The 21,547-nt window shown below is 38.2% G+C and overlaps 1 protein-coding gene across 1 annotated transcript in view; it reads left to right on the top strand.

Annotated features, from left to right (window-relative positions):
- Window positions 1-21,547, top strand: part of HECW1 (HECT, C2 and WW domain containing E3 ubiquitin protein ligase 1) — a 344,889-nt gene that overhangs the window by 125,247 nt on the left and 198,095 nt on the right. The window contains exon 4 of the mRNA XM_081288274.1: window positions 1,023-1,130. Within this exon, the coding sequence (XP_081144400.1) occupies window positions 1,023-1,130 (108 nt within the window). The remainder of the gene's footprint in view (window positions 1-1,022; window positions 1,131-21,547) is intronic.

The following is a 21,547-nucleotide window of genomic DNA, read 5'->3' as shown; positions in this document are numbered from 1 at the left end:
TGATTGACTGCATATCATGTTCTGAGAAAGGTCTGTTCAGTTCCTTAGCCCATTTATTGATTGGACTATTTGTTTGGGGTTTTTTGTTTGTTTGTTTGTTTTGTTTTGTTTTGGTGTTAAGATTTTGAGTTCTTTATATATCCTAAAGATCAGTGCTCTATCTGATGTGTGTATAGTAAAAATTTGCTCCCATTCTGTAGGCTCTCTATTCACCTCACTGATTATTTCTGTTGCTGAGAAGAAGCTTTTAGTTTGAATCCATGCCATTTATTGATTCTTGATTTTAATTCTTGTGCTATAGGAATCTTATTAAGGAAGTCAGGGCCTAATCTGACATGACGAAGATTTAGGCCTACTTTTTCTTCTATTAGGTACAGGGTCTCTAGTGTAATTCCTAGGTCCTTGATCCACTTTGAGTTGGGTTTTGCGCATGGTGAGAGATAGGGGTAATTTTGTTTTATTGCATATGGATTTCCAGTTTTCCCAGTACCATTTGTTGAAGAGGCTATCTTTTCTCCAATGTACATTTTCGGTGCCTTTGTCTAATATAAGATAACTGTAATTATGTGGGTTAGTCTCTGTGTTTTCTATTCTGTACTCTGTTTTGGTACTAATACCATGCTGTTTTTGTTACTATTGCTCTGTAGTATAGTGTATAGTGATGCCACCTGCTTACTCTTGGAGGAAGACTTTCATATATGTTTTCATACATATTCGAGCCATTCAAAGTGCAATGAACTGTGATTATTTCTCTATTTCCAGCAAAGTTGAAGAACCAGCTATGTGATCATTTCCAGGAATGTTGGGTGGGGAAAAGATTCCTGCATTAAAAAGAGGTTGGTCCTGATGGTGTCTTAGCATGCTTCCAGCTCTCTGATTCTATGATTCCAGGTGTTGTTTTCTGCTGTGAGCTGGGAATGACATTCACATCCTTTACCCTTTTTTTCTTTTTATTTCCCCCCCCTCTAAATAAGCTATTGACTGATACGTTTCTCTGCTCTACTTTTTTTGTGTGAATATAGATGAAGTCTTGTCTGAAAACTTTCTGGACTATAAGAACCGTGGAGTCAATGGTTCTCATCGGGGCCAGATCATCTGGAAGATTGATGCCAGCTCTTACTTTGTAGAACGTGAGTACTTTTACCATTCTTGCTCAGCAGACATGGCCGATGCAAAATTCAACTGCTCTGTTCTTTGTCTTGTGGTCTCACTTCCACCTAGAAATTTGTCATGTAAAACAGAGAAGTAGATTAAATGAGATCCTTAAAAAGACTTTCCAGTAGTGAGTAATGAGTTCTAGAACAACTGGGTAACAGCCATACAAACCAACCCAGAGGGCTACTCTAATACCAAAGAAAACTGTTCTTCATATTCATCAGCGTCTAGACTCTAGATGCTTTGGCTCATATCCCCTGACTTTTACTTCAGGCTTATCCAATTTTGATGTGTGGGAGACCAAATCTTCTCAACATGTTCCCTGTCTAAGTTTTACCTTTTCCTGATCCAGTGATTCAAGGCTCCTTAACCATTGCCCCACTATGCTGATAATATTCCACACTTTTTTCATAACCTTTGGCTCTTGCCACAACTCCACAGAATGGGGACCACATGTTAGTAATGCCAGGCAAGTTCTTTGACTCCTAATCTACAGACATTTCTGGGTGCATAAACTTGGTGTTGTTTATACTAGCAAAATATTATGCTAAGCAAAATAAGCCAATCCCCAAAAAACAAAGGTCAGATGTCCTCTCTGATATGTGGATCTGAACACACAACAAAGGAGGGGTATGGGAAGAATAGAAGTTCAGTGGATTAGACAAGGGGAATGAAGGGAAGGACAGGGGGACAATAATAAGAAAGACAGTGGGATGAATCTGACTTAACTTTCCTATGTACATATGTGAATCTCCACATTCTGCACAATCACAAGTTTGGGATCCTAATTAGAATAAGATGTACTCCATGTTAAGTCAAAATATACTGTACTGTCATGTATTTTGTTCATGTAAAAAGAACAAAAAAAATAATGATTTACATTTGTTCATGTAAAAAGAACAAAAAAATAATGATGAGAATATAATACAATCTGTGCTAAGAAGTTATAATAAAACCATCTCTTTAAAATAAAATAACAGAGTGAAAGCATATTCAAACAGGGTTAAGGAGCAATAACCTATTAAAAAACAAAACAAAACAACAATAAAAGCAAATGGCTTAGAAAAGGCATATTCAAAATAACTGAACACTTTAGAAAAGTAATGTTTTTAAATGTTCTTGTGCAAACTTGAAAAGATTCTTGTCCTCAGTCCATCTGCTGAGTTAGCAGTGTCTTGTTTGGGGAAAATGAATGAAAGGGTGGATATTTACATTTTGTATATATATCAAATGAGTGACCAATACATTAAGAAACTGTTATTCTATTCTAATAATAGAAGTTGTCAACTTATAAAAATTGACAAATTTAATTTGTAAAAAGCAAAAATTTATCAAGACAAAGTTTAATTGAGCTTGAAAATGATTAGAATAGTAACTCAGGGGCACACATATAAATCAAGTAAATTAAAAAGTTACAATGAATAAGGAGTCTAAGGAGTCTACATGCATTAAAAATTATATATCACATACTATATAAATTTATATTTTTATGTAAAATAATTTTAATTTTCAAAAATGTATGATTGAAAATGGGCCAAATTAACAAGTAGGGAGAATTAGATTTTAAAATGTTCTGATATAGCTATCCTTCATTAACACATCAAGACATCAAAGGTTCTCTTGCTGTAATAAAAATGCAGAATCCAGGCCATTTTCTAGAAAGTTACAGAAGTGTTTGTTATGATCCAAAAATAAGATTCTTTACAATCTCCTGATGGCAATGAATACATTAACTTAATCGATAAATTATACTATCTTAAAATTAAGAATAATTTTGCTAACATTGAACATTGTCCAGATTTTATATATTGAAGTATAAAAAAAAGGTCACTGTTTCTACTTGGAGATTAAATTAAAATAATAAAACAAAATTATATTTTCCTTTTATTTTTATTCTTTTTTTCCTCTTTTATTGTTTATTTTAACTAGAGTGGAAGTATATTGCATATGACCTGGAGTCTGTAATGTTTTAATAGCATATTTCTTTGGGGGTTATGATTCAATTTAGAAGCAGGTAATTGCTATTGATTTATACTATTTTTTAAATGGCCTGACTAAATCAGATTTTGAAAGTACCACCAAATTAGAAGTATTCTAAAAACATATTTTCTGTACTCTCCAAGGAGTTACATACATGATAAAAGACAAAAGATTCATTTCCTATTCTCTGGCATGATTTTTCCTTAGAGGGCCCCTGGGATCTGTCTACAGTAATAATGATGTGATATGAGGTCTGGAAAGATGCAGCGTTTAGCACGACAAAAGAAGGAACCGGTGAAATTTTAACGCTACCCATCCTGATAAAATCCTACAGTGGTGTTTTGTTATAGTAATTCAGTGTTGATTTTTTACTACATGAAGTTGGACTCAGCAGGCCAGTCTCAAACCTTCAGAAGGAGTTAAAGTAGGCCTTGTTGACTGCATACTCCTATCAGAAGTCGGGATCTCAGTCCCAAATCTGCTGTGTATCCCCCTGTTCATCAAACTGTAGTAGGAAGAACCAAGCCGTGTGGCTAGAACAACTGCTCACTAACACCAGTCAGGGGTGCTCCTTTCTCCACCCACTCTTGTGTTCTTATCATTGTTTAGGCACCCCCTTCTCACCTCTGTCCAGGTATAAACAAAAAACTAGAGTCATGTGACTACTGTGCCTTGTCTTCTTGTGCTGTCCCTGGTCTGTATCACCTGTCTACTGCCTGTCTCAATTCTCAAGTCAGTTGATAAGAAGCTGAGGGGCTTTCAGATTCAGCTGCTTCCCCATCTCTACCCTTGATTTCCAGCGTGGAAAAGTGATCTAGATTCATACCAGATTCTCTGAATTTGTCAGAAGAATATCCCTCGAACACCTTTTTCAGCACATCATTTCCCAATCCTTTTCCATCACATTATCCGTCTTAGTCTATTCAGGCAACCATAACAAAACATCTTAGAGAGGATAAGTTATCAATAATGGAAATCTATTCATGGAGGCTGGAAGTTCAGATCAAGGTACTAGCAGATTCGGTATCTGGTGAGGACTAATTCTCTGCTTCAAAGATAACACCTTGCTGTGTCAAAGAAGGGGCCAAAGAGGATAGAGAACTTCATCCCCTTTTATAAGGGATTAATTTCATTTGTCATCACCCCCCACCAAGGCCCCACCTCTTAATACTTTAATATTGTCAATTAAGTTTTAGTTTTGGAAATTTCGGGGAATACCTTCAGATGATAGCATCACTCCAAATTAAAACAAGAAAACAGAAAAACAGTAGTCCCTGATTATACATAATAGAAAATCTAAGCTATTGATCCTACTGTAAGTTTTCAATGACCTCTCTCTGAACATAGCAAGGCAAGAGTTACACATGTGAGCCTGACAAAATTGGCCTCATCACCCTCAGCTTCAGCAGATGGCTTCCAAGTGAGAAGTGGTGTCTAAGGGACCACTGTGGCTCATGGTCCCTTAGATTCTAAGCTTCTGGTTTCTTTGTCTATAAAATGAAGATGATATACTTCCCCATGAGGTGATTCCATGAAAACCACCTGAGAAAGCATGGGTGATTCTCCAGGCATGCATCTGGGACAGAAAGCACTCAGTAAACACCAACTGGACTGCTGTCATTACAAGGCTTTGGACTAGGAATTGTGAGTGTTGCTCCAACACAGCTCAGGGCAGGAATGTACAGTCAGCTTTGATTTCTGCTCTGGAAATAGACATCTTGATGTCTTAGTGACAACTGTGATTTAAATGGCTATATGCTGAGAATTTTCTGTGAGGAAATCCTTTGCAGCCAAATTTGGAGACTGAAGGACACTGAAGGAAAAGCAGGGCTTCAGAAGAACTCACTGACTTCCTTTCATTAACATTTCTGATACATGATTTCTCCTCCATGGAAAGGCAGAAAGACTAGCATTGCAGGAACCAGAGGCAGCCAACTCCGTATGAGATACAGGGAATTTGTCAGACCACAATCCAGATGGTCAATGTGACATGTTTCTAGAACATTTTATTTGAATTTAGGCAGGTCTTCACCAGGACTATTCTTCCTTTTGAATCAATATGACCATGACTGTACTATGGGCTTCCATTTTCAATCATATTTTATTATTTTTAGCAAGAAGCCTCAATTTGTGGTGCAATAATCTTTTGGTCCATAGACTCTAAGCCCTTCAGAAGGTTAAGTCTATTAAGCATTGAACTGTGCAACATAAAACTGTGACAAATATACTGTTTCAGAGGCTTTCTATTGGAACACGCATGACTGCTTATAAATATTTGCAAGACAACAGGTATGTGTGTGTGTGTATATACACACACACACACACACACACACACACACACACACATATGTATCTTATTTTTAATTATATAACTCCATGGAAATCATGCTAAAGTGAAATCATGGTTAAAGTTGCATTGCATAACAATCATAAAGGAATTCCAGTATTGCTTATATTCTTACTTGTGTTCCTTAAATTTTGAGAAAAGTATTCATGGTTCACAGTAATACTCTTAAATTTTCTTTTTGATCAGTGACCTTTCACCACATGATTTCCCTGGTGTCCTTCCCACCTAATCTTCTCCAGAAGTCTATCTCTGATCATAACTACACTCATGTTGTCTTTCTTCTCATTTCCTTCAAATTTTGCTTTAGAAAACTAAAAGAAATAATCTTGCTAGGGAAAAGCCTCCTGGGGTGATAGGGGAATGAATCTAAGCTATAAAATCCATAATCATTCACTTGTTAGTAGACCAGAGTGAAAAGGATAGAAATATTCATACACTAATAATTTTGTCCCTTTGATATTATTGCATATCATGTGATATCATATTATACATCTTGTGTGCTAATGGAGTATACAAAGAATATAAAAGTAATTAATATTAGAATTGCTTAGAGATAGCTTTTTGGACTAGGTCTTCACAAAAGAGAAAGATTAAAGGGCATGGCACTGATAGGCAGAGACCTAAGCAGAGCTGGGCAGAGGAGACACTTCCAAACTGTGAAGGATGCAGAGAGCTGTGACCGTCTGGCGTTCAGCTGAGAATTATGTGAAAGATCAAGGTGCTTAGATTTAATGTGACATAGATTACCATTGTTACTTTGTTTTTGTTTTACTTTTAGTTTTAGGATAATGTGATTAAAATGGTACTATTTGTACCATGTAACTTAAAGAAAATGTATCTGCCTTTACTAACCACAGTAATCACAGCTGTAGTTTGCAGCATCTGACAGAAGGCAGGAAGAGGGCTGAGAAGGCCTCTGGTCACTAGCTGGTCATCCTTTGGCTACACTAGCCTGCCAGAGGCAAAACTAAGAGCACAGTGTTTCTAACTGAACAGGGGAAATGAGAGAGTGGGGCTGTGACGATGGAGGTCAGAGGTCCAGGTGGGAAGACAGAATACAGGAATAAGGGGACATGGCAGTCTTATCCTGAAACCGTTCAATGTGAGAAGCCAAACTGTTTCAAGCAATCCCTTCTTATCATGTCAAGTATTCCAATACATTTGGGGAGCATTAAAGTCAACCTTCAGTCCATGGGAGTCTCAGTCTCTGAGATTAAATAACAAAGAGTGACTGACCATTATTACGTAAAGATATAACCAAATGAAGGGCTTCTAGGTTGGTTCCACAATCTTGCTATCGTGAATTGTGCTGCTATGAACATCGATATAGCAGTGTCCCTGTAGCATGCTCTTGTTAGGTCTTGGATTAAAAAAATGTGGCATTTATACACAATGGAGTATTACTCTGCATTAAGAAATGACAAAATCATAGAATTTGGAGGGAAATGGATGGCATTAGAGCAGATTATGCTAAGTGAAGCTAGCCAATCCTTAAAAAACAAATGTCAAATGTCTTCTTTGATATAAGGGGAGTAACCAAGGACAGGGTAGAGACGAAGAGCTGGAGAAGAAGAATAACATTAAACAGGGATGATAGGCGGGAGGGAAAGTGAGAGTTAAGGGAAATTGCATGGAATTGGAAGGTGAGCCTCAGGGTTATACACAATTACATAGAAGAGGAAAGGAGGAGTAGGAGAAAAATTATATAAGTGGAAGAAACGATTTATAGTAGAGGGGATGGAGAGAGAGAAGGGGAGGGGAGGGGAGGGGAGGGGTGAGGGGACAGTGGAGAATGGGATAGACAGCAGAATACATCAGTCACTAGAAAGGCAATTTGTAAATCAATGGAAATGTAACTGATGTGACACAGCAATCTGTATACGGGGTAAAAATGGGAGTTCATAACCCACTTGAATCAATCTGTGAAATATGGTATATTAAGAACTATGTAATGTTTTGAACAACCAACAATAAAATAAAAAAAATCATAAAAAAAAAGATATAACCAAATGATTCAATTCAGATTCACAACAATACAAAAGGTAATTCTGGCTTTTTGTCAAAATATCTCAGATTCTCCCAACAAGATGAAAACTCTTAACACAAATAAGCGGTCAAGATCCTAGTCACCCATGCTTAGACTTTCCTAGATTAACCTTGAGTTGCCATGCCTCTTAATCTGATAGGGCTGGGAGCCTCCTAGGAACTGTAGGGAATCACAGTTTCAGATCAGGAAATGAGAGTTTCATTCCTGCTCATCAAGGTTCTTGAATTCCACCAGGGATATGTTAGCCAACTTTCTATCTCTGTAAAGAAAAATCTGAAGGCTGGTGTTGTGGCTCAGTGGTACAGCGCTGGCCTAGCATGTGTGAGGCACTGGGTTCGATTCTCAGCAGCACATAGAAATAAATAAATAAAATAAAGGTCTATCAACCACCAATATATATTTAAAAAAGAGAAATATCTGAGATAAGTAACTTATAAAAAGAAAAGTTGGCTAACAGTTTTGGAGGTTCTAGTCCATGATCCATTGGCCCCATTCCTTTGGGCTTGTGGTAAGGCAGCACACCATGGCAGGATGGCAGTGGTGGGGAGCATGTGGTGGAGCAAAACTGTTTGCAGCATGAGCCAGGAAGCAAAAGGGAAGAAAGGAAGAGGCCAAGCCCCTCTTCAAGGGCATACTATTAGTGACCTCAGGACCTCCCACAGGCACCTTCTCTTAAAGGGCTATGGAGACTCCTAATAATACCACTATGGGGACCAAGTCTTCAACACATCCTCTTGTGGAGGATATTCAAGGATCAAACTATAGCAAGGAGAGACAGGCACAACTTCTTTCTGTACTTGGCTCTGGTGCAAAGATTGATCACCATCCATGAATTCTGGGTAAATATGACCAGTGGAAAGAAAGGACTAGCTTTTGGGGGCCAGGTAGAAATGGAAAGTACTGGAAAGGCACTGAGGTGGAGAGTAGTGATGCGGTGAGTCTGAAGTAGGTAAGAAAAAAAAATTACTTTTAAAAAAAAAGAAATAATCTCTTGAGCTGGGGTAGTAGCTCAGTGGTAGAGCACTTGCCTAGCATGTGTGAGGCACAGGTTTGATTCTTAGCACCGCATATAAATAAATAAAGATCCATTGTCAACTAAAAAAATATTAAAAAGAAAGAAAGAATCTCTTTTCAGTAGTGGTTGTGAGCTTCCATCACAGCAAGAAGGTTTGATCCAAAATCAGGATAGGGAATGCAAGAGAACCAACTCTAACACCTTAAACTATGCAGCAATACAATACATGTTCTCTTAAATTATTCAGAAACAGCTACTTCATTGTGTAGTAATAATTATATAACTTTCCTGAGAATTGTATTATCATAATTGGAGAATATCAAAATGTATCTGTAAATATTGTAAGTAAATGTTACATGTGGTATATAAAAATCTATTAAAAATAATATATAAGGCATCCAAATTAGGAAAGAAAATAAAACTAAGTGCCATTTGTTTTCAATGAAGTTTCAAATTCAGTACCAAGGGACTGATGCCTTAACTTTTGAAGGAGACGACATCCTTTATTTATTGTTGCAAAAACTTCTTTAATAAAAAGGATTTTTTTAAAATTTTAAAAAAGAAAAGAAAAATTCTGGGGAAGGATCCTGTGACCCAGAGGTTCTAGGCAGTGTAGATATGGGCTTACAGAGCACAGAAAGCTCCTGAAATGCTCTCTGTGAAGAAACATCCTGATTAGCCTTGCATTCTAGACATTTTGTCTTGGCAGCAATGCAGAAAGTGCACTGAAGTATCCTAACCCTGTAAGCCTAAGACCAACAGGAACTATGGCACAAAAACAGGTGAGAAATAGGGAGCCCATTAAATGAGAAAAAATGGAAGAGGATGAATTAGAAAGAGGCTGAGGTGGTATCTTAACATGGTTTGGGGAGGAGCTGGATATGTGTGTGAGGGAAGAGTAAATCATAGAAGGAGCATTAGCCTGGTTATATAGATCATGATCCTAGTCTAAAAAAGACATCTTAATTTGAAAAATTAAGATGCCAAATTGAGGTTGAAGTGTCTCTGGGGAAGAATGCAATAGTCGTAAATGGCCTTAGGTGCTCATGAGAAGGACCTGGCTTAGAAAGAGATGGGAAAGGAACAAGTGATGTTTGAACTGAAGTACTTTGTTTAGGGAGAGCATAAAGTAGTGTTTCTCAAAATGTGGCCTATTGAAAACTGCAGGGGATTCATACAAGTACTTATTGGATGTGCAGATTCTATAGGCAAGAGCCTGGGTTTAGCTATTTGTGGTTAGTAGCACCATGAAAGAACCTAGGAGGGACCTCACTGTGCTTTCAAATCCATGACCAGAGAATAACAGTCATTGTGTTAGTCAGCTTTCCATTACTAAAACAAATCCCTGAAACAGCATGATGGGTTGAGGCCCATGAAGAGTCAAAAAGGATCATGATCTAGAAAATGGTTGAGGAGTCAGGCCTTTTCCAGAAGCACTTAACCAACTAGGGACAGGATGCCTGGAAATGTGGGTGGAGCAGCTGGAAGGTGTAGGATAGAGATGAAGATATGGGAAGAAATGTGCTTCTGCTGACCTCTCTACAGTGCCCTTTTCTTAACACAAAGGGAAATAATAAGAAATTGGAAAAACATAAGAGTGATTTTAATCTCTGTAAACATGATAAACTTAGAACTCTCAAAAAAAAAAGAAAGAAATTCTCTTCATCCCTCTCAAAGCACTCTATACACAAAATAAATCTCCTTTGCACAATATTTAGCCAGGGTTGCTGAGGTCCTCCTTATCTCTGACCCATAGAAGGTTTCTACAATATAAGGAGAGAGAATTATGCCTGTTTTTATTTTTATAAGATGGGTACACATGATAGCTTCCTCTGAAGGCCTGTGGTAGGTGAGGGCAGCAAGAGACCAAACTTGGTAGGCATGTATGTGGGGCAGACAGAGGACACTGACCTACCTAAGATGCTGTGTCTGGACCTGCAGCCAGGTGGGTAAGGCAGTGTCTGAAGGGCATGGCAAGCTGATCACCACAGTGTCCAATTAGACAGACAGACATAGCAGATGGGAACAAATGTGGCTCCGGTCATTCCAGGAGGGTGACCCATGCTCATCCCTGGGAATCTGTACATAAGCCACAAGATCTGACCCTGAGCTATGGTATAGGTTAAGGCTGTTATCCTGAGTAAAATGATAATCGTAATTCCAGCACCTAAACATCTCTGTTTTCCTGATATCTTAAGCATCACCCTAAGGACATTAAACATATTGCCCCATTTAATCTTTATAAAAATCCCAAATAGCTGATCTTTGTGGATGAGGGACCTGAGCTACAGGAAGTTAGTACAGCTGGTGCAGTAGTCACAGGTAACACACAGTTGGTAGGACAAGGGTTTGAACCAAGGCAGTTTTCCTTCAGAGCCTGCTTGTCATCCCCATTATGTCCCCATAAAACCAAAATAGGCTAGTAAGGGCACCCACTGCTAGGATGGAGATTTGGTGCAAAACCCCAGTCTTATGGAGGGTTGGGGTGCTGCCTTATATACTGGAGATAACTCTGAAGTAGGAGTTTTTCCTGGGGCTTTACCTCCCTAGTATGGTTGGAAAGGAAATTATTTGGACATGAGATTGGGAAACCCATTCCTCACTGTGCTCAAATCCATGACCAGAGAATACAGTCATTGTGTTAGTCAGCTTTCCATTATTCAAACAAATCCCTGAGTTAATCAACTTATAAGTAGGAAAGATTTATTTTGGCTCACAGTTTGGGAGCTTTCTGCCCATGAAGGATTAGCCCCATTGCTTTGGGTCTGTGGTGGCATAGTGTGGTGGGAGTGTGTTGGGGAGGAAACCTATGGCCAGGCGTGAAAGAGACTATCCCTTTAAAGGGGCACATCCCCAGTGACCAGAAGACTTCCCACTAGGCCCCAGCTTTATTTTATTATTATTATTATTATTATTATTATTATTATTATTAGTTGTTGTTGTTGTTGTTGTTGTTGTAGATGGACAAAATACCTTTCTTTTATTTATTTATTTTTATGTGGTACAGAGGATCGATCCCAGTGCCTCATATGTGCTAGGAAAGCACTCTACCACTGAGCTACAATGCCAACCTTAGGCCCCCAGCTCATAAAGTTTCTCTTACCTCCAAAACTGCATCAAGCTTGGGTCAAAACCTTTAACATATGTGCCTTCGAGAGACATTTATCCAAACCATAGCAATGGTAAAGATAGATTTAAAACCAACTGCTGGAAAGGAGATCTGGAAGAAAATTTGAGATATTTAATGCATAGCCTTCTTCCCAACCAGATTATTCCGAGATTTATTATTAAGCATCACCCTAAGGACATGCCCACCATAAAACGGTGTAGAGAAAGTCACATTAAAAGACAGACTACCCAGGATTTTCATCACCTTCTCACACATAAATCCAGAATCTCTTTCACTTTGATGTAGTTGTTAGGTATGAATTCTGTTTGCATATGCATTTATAAAACTACTTATTCCCTACAGAAAATTTGAAGAAAAGATCAAAGCAAAAATTCATCCGTAATTTCAACACCTAGATACTATTTTAAAAAGTTTTTTTTTATTGCTAGCATCTACCCTTAGTGGGACTTAATAAATATTTATTCAATTAAAGAATTAATTAAGCTAGTGCTTGATATTTTGGTATAGGAAGCATGATACTTAGACTCAAAGACAATAAAACCATTAAGTCTAATCTTTCCCACAAATGGTTATTGAGATGAAAAAGTTGAATGTCGCTGCTAGAAGAATAAATATGGTGGAGAGAGGGGTCCAGGTAGTCTCTGGGTCAGACCTATAACAAGAGAGTATGACAGAAAAATGGAGTTAGTTGACTCCCCTAATTTATTGTAATAAGAAGATGGCAGAGATAGCAGAGGATTATATATATAATTTCAGGCAATTCAGGGTTTAAAATAAACACATATCAGAACCAGCTAAATAGAAGCCTTAGGTATGGGACATTGATGAAGTGGCCACAGTGACCTTACAACCTCACTGCTGTGAATTGAATGTTTGTGCCCCTCCCCCCACCGGTTCAAATGTTGAAACCTGTGTTAGTCAACTTTGTGTCACTGTGAACAAAATACCTGACAAGAGCAACTTAAAATAAGAAAAGTTTATTTGAGGTTACAGTTTCAAAGGTAACCGTCCAGGGTCAGCCAACTCCATTGCTCTGTGCCTGAGGCGAGGCCGACCATCATGGCAGAAGGGTGTTGTGGAAAAATCTCATGGCAGCCATGAAGCAGAGAGAGAGGAAGGCACCCAGGAGAAGATAAACTTTTCCAGGGCATACTCTCAGTGACCTACTTCCTCCAGCCAGGTCTATCTCCCAGTAGTCTCTCCAGCTATCAATGCATTAATCCATCAAAAGGATTAATCCACTGATGAGGCCAACATCTTCATAATCCAATCATTGCCTAAAAGCCCCACCTCTGAGCTTTGCTGCATTGTGGACCATGCTTTCAACACATGAGCTTTTAGGGGATATTCTAGGTTCGAACCAAAACAAAGCCCTCATCCCAAAAGTAATGGTATTTGGAGGTGAGTGGGAGATAATTAGGGATGGGTTAAAATCAGGAAGGTGGGTCCTCATAATGGGATTAATGCCCCTATGAAAAGAGAAAGTAACACATGAACTTTCTCTCTGTTATGTGAGGACAAGAAGACAGCCATCTGCAAACCAGAAACAGAGCCTCACCTGAAACCATATATATCAGCACCTTGATTTTACATTATTTCCCAGCCTCCAGAACTGGAAAATAAACATTTGTTGTTTAAGCCATCCAATCTAGGATTTTCTATAGCAGATCAAACTGTCTTAGAGACCCACAAAGCAAATTCTTAAAAAATCTGGACTCTTAAAAAAAAATATCCAGCATTCTTTCTCAAGCTTTCTGAAGGAAAAACCTTTTTCTCCAACCCTAGCTCACTCCTATTCCATGGGATTTTCACCTGCTTAGTCCCTGTAGTTCCCTATCTCTGCACTGGATAACATTTGTGGGCAGTGCTCTGCTCTAAGACTCAATGGGAGAATACAAAGAAGAAAGTGATTAACTGTGCTGTTGTCACTAGGGTGGGAAAAGAAGCCAAGGGATCCAAAACATGTCTAAAGGACCAGGAAAGGTACCCTGAGAAACACTTGTAGGAAATAAAATGTCTGCAGATCCAAATAGACAGGTGGGAGGATAATGCAAATCTTACAGATAGTTCCAAACTAACAAGTGGGCAGCAAGCTAAGCAACACCAGGAACAGGGGAAGGATCTCACAAAGCCTGTGATTCCTGCTATCTACAGGAAGTAGAGAAGTAAGGAAATAGTGAACATTGGGATATTTGTGTGTGCTTAGGACTGTTCTCTAATGATCTCTCCTTGCTGGAACTAAAGAACTCCTGCCAACACCTCCCACTCAAGCAAGATCTTGTCACCTCTCCTACCTCTGCACTTCCACCCAGGACAGTTCTGGGTCATCTGATACACTCATCATCAAGCCTAACCAGAAAAAAAATATATGTTTGGGGACACCAAGGTGAAATCTCCAAGTCAGCCAAGTGACCTGTACATGATGGACAGCATACCGGGAAAAGCACATTCTATTTCCCAAGTTGTACTGGATGGTTTGCGTACCTGATTCCTCACTTTTTATTTGATCTGTACTTCACAGCATCTGTGTCAACAGACTTTTCCTGGATGGCCTCTTCAGTTTAGCCTAATAGTGAAGATACCTTCAGTTCAGAAATGCTTTTCCATTCAGAAATAATTCCAGCAAACTCCAAACCTACAAATATTTTTTTATGAAATTCCACACCAATGGAACCTGTGTTAGTCAGCTTTTCATTGTGCTGACCAAAATACCTGACAAGAACAACTTAGAGGAGAAAAAGTAAAGGTTCAGTCAGTGGTCAGCCAACTGCAGTACTCTGGGCCCAAGGTGAGGCAGAGCAACATGGAAGAAAGGGGTGGTACAGGAGATCTGCTCACCTTATAGTAGCCAGAAAGGAGAAAGAGAGAGACAGAGACAGAGACAGAGACAGAGAGGCAGAGCCAGGAGAACAAGATGTAAACCCCAAGGTCATACTCTTAGTGACCTACTTTTTCTAGCCCCACCTGCCTAACATTATGACTCAGTTAATCCACTCAAATTATTAATCCTTCAAATGAATTAATTTAATGATTAGGTTACAGGTCTCATAACCTAATCATTTCACCTTTTAACATTCTTGCACATGAGCTTATCAGGGGACTACCTCATATTCAAACCATAACAGAACCCAATGTACTTTTTTTAGAAAAGACTTGCTGCAAAGGCTGCATTTTTCATGCCAAGGTCCCCCCCACCCCCCAGCATCCTGTTACTATATCCCAGTTCTGAATCAACTGCAACTGGGAAAACAGCTGCCAATTCAATATGCAGCATGCCAGATGGCCTGGCATTTTTATGCATGCTTCAATTTACCAATCCCTAATTACCAGGGAGCCAAAACTGGTGGGTGGGCTTTCCTAAGGCTGGAACAGCATGCATGAATGTTTTTTTACCAGCAAGATTGTTTTCCCAAGAAACTATTTAGCCTCACCTGCAGCTGACCAAATTAGTCCTGACTGAGCATCAAACAATAAAGTTTAATAGTGTATCCTAGAGTCCAAGGAAAAATTGATCGGGGGCAGAGGAGAGGCACCCTGAGATGAATTGGGGAATGGAGGGATAAAGAAGTCTCATTCACTGGAGGGTATTCCTGTTGCTCCTCACCAGAGAAGCCTACCCCTGTGTATTGTGCCTGTCTTGCATCCTGTTGGGCAGTTCAAGTAACTTACTCACAACGTTAAAGCATAGTTCTCCATAAACACCTGCAGGACACATTCCCACACACTTCTGTATGACCAGTGACCCTAAAACTGTTAACACTTCAGCCTTGTTAAATAGGTCACAAGAATTTTGGTGATCACAATTCAGAAATGATACCCTACTTTGAACTACCACCTGGAACCTCCAGGTGACATAACCAGATCACTCAACAGATTGTTGTAACCCCCTCAAGCTCCTGAATGGTCATGGACTTGAGCCCTGCCTTCTTCATGGGCCTATTTATCAGACTTTCTGAAGCAGCTACCCCACTTTCATTCATGGTTCTCCCTTTGATACAATTTTAGAAGGCAATACTCAAAGCCCTCTCCCTGACAATAAGCCCTTCATTTGAAATGTCACATTGAGATTTCTTCTCTCCTATACACACACACACACACACACACACACCAAAAAGAAACAAAAAACAAAAACACTTCCCTAATGTATGTATACCTTTGTCCCAGTTTTTTTCTTGAGCCTCTTTGGAGCACTAATGCAGAAAAAGTTGTTAGTTAATATCTAAGGAATGTATGTGCTTCCTAGAAAGACCCCCGGACCACCCTCCAGCAGGTCAAGACTGACTGAAAACATTCGTATTCAGTTTAGGATGTGGGGAAGGATCTCCATATGGCCCTTTTCCCTTCATGCCAATAGTGATTCTTTCTACTTTCTGGAGCCCTATAATATGATCGATTGTCAGCCCTAAAGCATTCTGGTTTTAGTGTCTGACCTCAGTTCCATTAAACTCAGTCCTCTACCATCTGTCCATCCAAGACCTCTCCATCCACTTGGATTGACAAGAGGGATCTACTCCAGTATTCCAGGGTTAGAGATTTTTGTGGCACTAGACTTCATGGTGGTATCATTGCCACTCCTGTCCCTGGCCTTGAGGAAATTTTTGAATCCCTACCTCCAAACTGAAAGCCCAGGGAAGGCTTAGAAGTGTCTCAGCTGGCCAGGTCCAGGGTAGGGGATGGCAGTGTCACCGTTATGTGACGTTCATTTTTCATTTCTTATGTTACTTATGTCCTCTATATTCCTCTCCAGGGATTTTTTTTATTAGTCTTTTCAAGGCCCATCTCTTAGTTTTCTTGAAATTCTATATGTCTGTTGCTGTGTAATTCCTTTCTGCTCTTTTTGATTATTTTCTTCTTTCTGCCTTACTTGGTTGTTCTTTTAATTTGTTGTTCTTTTTCTAATTTCTTCAGATTGCTGCTTAGCTCATTGGTTTTTCACCATTCTTCTTTTTATGTATGCCATAAAACTATAAATTTTCCTCTAAGCAGTTTTTATTTTGCTTTATTTTGGTGAAAGCCATAGAAGCACAACACACACAGAAAAGTAGACAAATTTAAATGCAGAACTTATGAATTTTCAGAAAGGGAATTCTTCCATGTAAATAGCGCCCAAATCAAGAAGCAAACTTTACTCCAGTTTTAACCCTTTCTATTTCTCCTCATCCTTCTCACACATCTGCATTCTGTCTGGGATTATTTTTCTTTGAAGAGGAAAGTGCTCCCTTTAGTGTTTGTTTGTTTATTTTTAGTTTTTCTGTGCAGGCCTGCCAGAGATAAATCCTCTTGGTTTCTGTTTGTCTGGAAACATCACTACTTCACTTTTATTTTTGAAGAATGATTTCATGAACTATGTAGAATTAATTCTAGGTCAGCTGTTTCTTCTTCAGCCCTTAGGAATGTCATTTCTCTGTCTCCTGAAAAGTCAGTGGAGTCTCCTTGTCATTCTTTTGAAAATAATGTGTTTTTCCCCTCTGATGCTTTTAGGACTTTTCTGTCTTTGTATTTCAGAAGTTTAACCACCATGAGCTTAGAAGTGGCTTTGGTTTTTAACCTGATTGATAATCTATTACCTCCTTTATCCGGTTCTCTGGAATTCCAGTTACATAGGTCATGATCCCTATGTCCCTTTTTCTCTCCTCTATATTTTCCATCCTTTCTCTCCTCTCACTTCTTTCAGTCTGGATATTTTCTGTTGACTCATCCTCCATGGACTAACTTTCTGCTCTATCTGATCTGCTACTAAACACGTACATTAAATTCTGAATTTCAGCTACTCCATTTTTCATTTGATTCTTTTCTATTGGTTTTAATTTCTGGCAAAGTATATACTTATTTATACATTTTATGCATATGTAAATCATAGTTTCTTCAAAGTCTTTGTCTGATGACTTTATCGAGATCCTGTTTCCATTTTTTCTCCTTGTTTTTGGTTTTTTCTTCTGTTTATCACTATACTTTCTACCAGATGCCATACATTGGATGTAGAATATTATAGTGACTTTATGTGATGGCACCCTCCTCCAGAGAGGGTGTATGAATCAGTTTTTCATAGCAAGATACTTGAGGCAAGCTTACTTTATAAAGAAAGAGTCTTGTTTAGCTCATAGTTTGAGAGACTGAAAAGCCAAGATCATAAAGCCCCATTAGTGCCTGACAACACCATGGTGGGAGTACATGTGGAAGTGAAAGACACATCTCAAAATAGAAAGGCAGAGAGAAACTAGAATCTGACAGTCTGTTCCAAGGGTATACCTTTCATTGAACTAGAAAACCCTTCCTAAGCTCCACCTCTTCAAGGTTTCACACTATCTCCCAATATCACCATTCTGGGATCAAGCCTCCAACACATGAGCCTTTGTGGGACACGCTCATACCACATCCAAACCAGAGCAGAAGATTTCCCATTTCTCCAGCTCAGCAATGGGGGAACTGATGGCCTTAGCCCAATAAGAAAGTAAGCCAAATGAAGAGTAGTCCAGTTTTAGTAAGGCTTAGTCTCCCTCTGGCCTACCCTGTTCCTATGGACTCCTCTCCAGGGTTTTCATAAACAGCGAGAGGTTTTATCAGGGGCCCCTCTCTGGCAGATCTCAATATCATCAGATGGGAAATTTTGCCTCTACTTGTTAGATGTTTTCATGATTATATCTTTAATCTTTTGCCCTCAAGGCATCGAGATTTGGCAAATGTCTGCTGGAAAACTAGCTGAGAAAAACTAGCATAAAACTAGGAAAATTCTGGTCTCACATGACAGCTACCAGGGAAAAGAGGTTTCAGGCTATCAGCTGTGATTCACCTTCCCGAATATTTAGAACTGGTCACTCCCATTTCCTTAGAGTGCTTTTAAACATTTTGTATTGAAATTAGCTTATCTACTTAGCAGTTGAAACAGTAATATGCTACAACTACTCTATCCTAGCAGGAAGAGAAAGTCTCTAATTACCTTTTAACTCCACATGCAATGACCTCCAGATCAGAAATTCTGTCTGAGAAAGATAGAGGGGTTACAGTAATCAGCACTTGAATTGGAAACAAAATACATTCATTAGATTGTTTTTTGAGTTTGGAATTGGCCCTCTGGCACCTAAAATAAGTGTTTACTATAAATTAAAGTTCCAGTGTCATTTCACACAATGGTTTATTGTGAACAGTTTTACCATATTAAAATCATTAACATGGGATTTATTCTTCTATTCCAAATAGGAAATTAGTCAAATAATCCACAGTCCTTCGTGCTAAAAAAAAGTCAATTATCACAATTACTTCAAAAAGAAGTTGTAATTAAGCATATTCATTCAAATTATCAGATAGCTCATAATGTAGCTATTAGAGAAACACAACTATCACATGCGTATTTTTGTGAGTTAGGTAAATGTGAAATACAAAGAGATGCAAAATCTCTGCTTATTCAAAATTTATGACTTATATTTTCAGTTATTTCCCAATGTAATTTAAATTTAAATTAAGATAGCCAGCCCTTAACATAGCATTCTAAATCATATAAGTTTGGAAAGTGAAAATTTAAGTAAGATGATTTTTAAGCAAATTTTGACAAATCAATATGATACCATAAGACTCAGATATTTTTTTGTTTTGTTTTTGTTGTCGTTATTTTGGTACAAATTAAAATGGCTTTTAAAATTACATATTTTTTTTTCTTTTAAATGAGTCATTCAGTACAACCTGCTAAAATTAAATGTGTCATAAAAGATAACTCTGCTTATTTCTGGTGTGGCCCAAACCAGAGCCTGAGGCATGAGAAGCTTTAGAATTCTGCCTTATGATGATACAACAGGCTATTTCAATTTTCAATTAAAATAAAATTTTTAATATTAAATATTTGCATTAATAGTGAAATCTTCAGTGTTAGATGTTGTGTGAGTCAATGTTCCATTACTGTAACAAATAACCTAAGATAATCATAAGAAGGAAAGATTTATTTTGGCTCACAGTGTCAGAAGTTTCAGTCCATGGATAGTTGGCCCCATTACTTTGAGACCTGGGGTGAAGCAGCACATCATAGTGGGGGCAGGTTGTTCTGCTGCCTGCTCATCTCACGGTGGTCAAAGGGAAATGAAGAAGAGGCCCGAGTCACAATATCCCCCTTGAGGGCACACCTCCAGTGGCCTACCTTTCTCCCACAAGATTCCACCACATCAAACTGGGGACCAGGCCTTTAACTCTGGCCTTTGGTGGACATTTAAGTTCCAAACTATAGCAGAAACCTTATCAACAGACGCTAATTCCATTTATCTGCATTTATTTGAAAGCCCTTCACTCTTCCTTTTATTTGGATCAAAAGTCACAGCTGTTCTCTAAGCTGCTTATTTCTTAAAAATCCATTTAATTCATATTTATTTTGTTAAAAATACAAATGAGCATAGTGCACACAGGAATAGACTGGAAAGTCTTAAGTTTTCATATCATTAATATTTTCTCAAAAGTGCTGCTCTTATTATTTCCTCTTACTGAAATCAAATATCCTTCAGGTTCAATTTCATTTATCTTATTCTTTCCTTGCTTCTTCATCTTCTTGAGCATTTGAAGTTATTATCCTTTCCATTACTCCTTCTAGATAACTATTGAGTATGCGTCTTTCACAGGGATTATAACTTCTTGAGATAAAATTGTTTTTCTTGGATTTTGAGGACATAGTTTATATTTGTCTCACGTCTATTTTGCAAATGAAATATGAATAGAATTAAGTAGAATGTTACCCTGTAGATAATTTGGTTTGTCTGCATAAATAGGTGACTTCACGATGGAAGACATCTCTCCACTGTGCTCACCGACATCTGTCTGATGCATCAATTCTTGGCACACTTTGGCTCATAAGATCTGGGTACTTGTGCCCTGCAGATATTGTAACATGTGCAGCTAAAAACTTGCCAGGAAGTTCAGATATTCTTGACGCTGGCAACTTGTCGTGTTCAGACAGCAACAGGAGACAATTGTGTTCTTCTTACAGATTATTTTTACTGGTTATAGAATTTCATGTGACAGTTATCTTCTTTCAGCATTTTGAAGCTCTCAGTCCTTTGTCTTCCATGGTTATAAAGTCATAAGTCAGTTTAAAGTCATCAATCAGTTTAATTGTTATTCCTTTGAAGGTTATCTAGCTTTTTTCCTTCATTAACTGATGTTTTCCTTCTTCTTTTGCAAAGTTTTACTGTGATGTTGGGTTGCTTTGTTCTTTTGGATGCATAGAGATTTTTTAATCTATAGCTTGATGTCTTTCAGTACTTTTGCAGGATTTTTAGATTTGGTACCATGCCTCTCTCCATTCTCCACTCCTTTCAGTTTCCATTTATACATTTTAGATCACCTGCTTGTATTCTGTGTGTTTCCATTTTTTTTTTCTCAGCATGCTCTATTCTTGATTGTTTTTCTGACTTATGTTCCAGTTTCCTAAATTTTCTTCTCATTTTGTTTAGTCTTCTGTTAAACCAATTCATTAAGTTCACAATTTCAGAGTTTTCTAGAGTTTTTCAGGTTCTGGAGGTGTTGATTCTTTTTACAGACTTCATTCTGTGCTAATGTTTTCAATCTTTTATTTTCTTGAATGTTGTAAGTGTGTGTTCTGAAAAGCCTACATCTGTAACTCAAATATCTGGAAGCCCCATGCATCTGCTTATATTGCCTGTTGTTGCTTTTAGTTTTGAGGTTGTTTGTTTTTACATTGCTTTTGTCTCTGCATGTGCTTGGTCAATTTTAATTGAGAATTACCCATTATAAATGAAAACTTGCATAAATAATTTGAACCGTATGATGATGTTATTTTCCTGAGATGATTTACATTTCTTTCTGACTTATGTCTAGCTTTTCAAAATAACTTTAATTGAATTCCAACACTTGAGATGATTTGGAGGGCTTGGACAA

This window comes from Spermophilus citellus, assembly GCF_964194105.1.
Source record: "Spermophilus citellus genome assembly, chromosome: 3".
Classification (NCBI taxonomy): domain Eukaryota; kingdom Metazoa; phylum Chordata; class Mammalia; order Rodentia; family Sciuridae; genus Spermophilus; species Spermophilus citellus.
The sequence above is the reverse complement of the archived record's forward strand: the minus strand, read 5'-3'. Positions and strand labels throughout refer to the sequence as shown.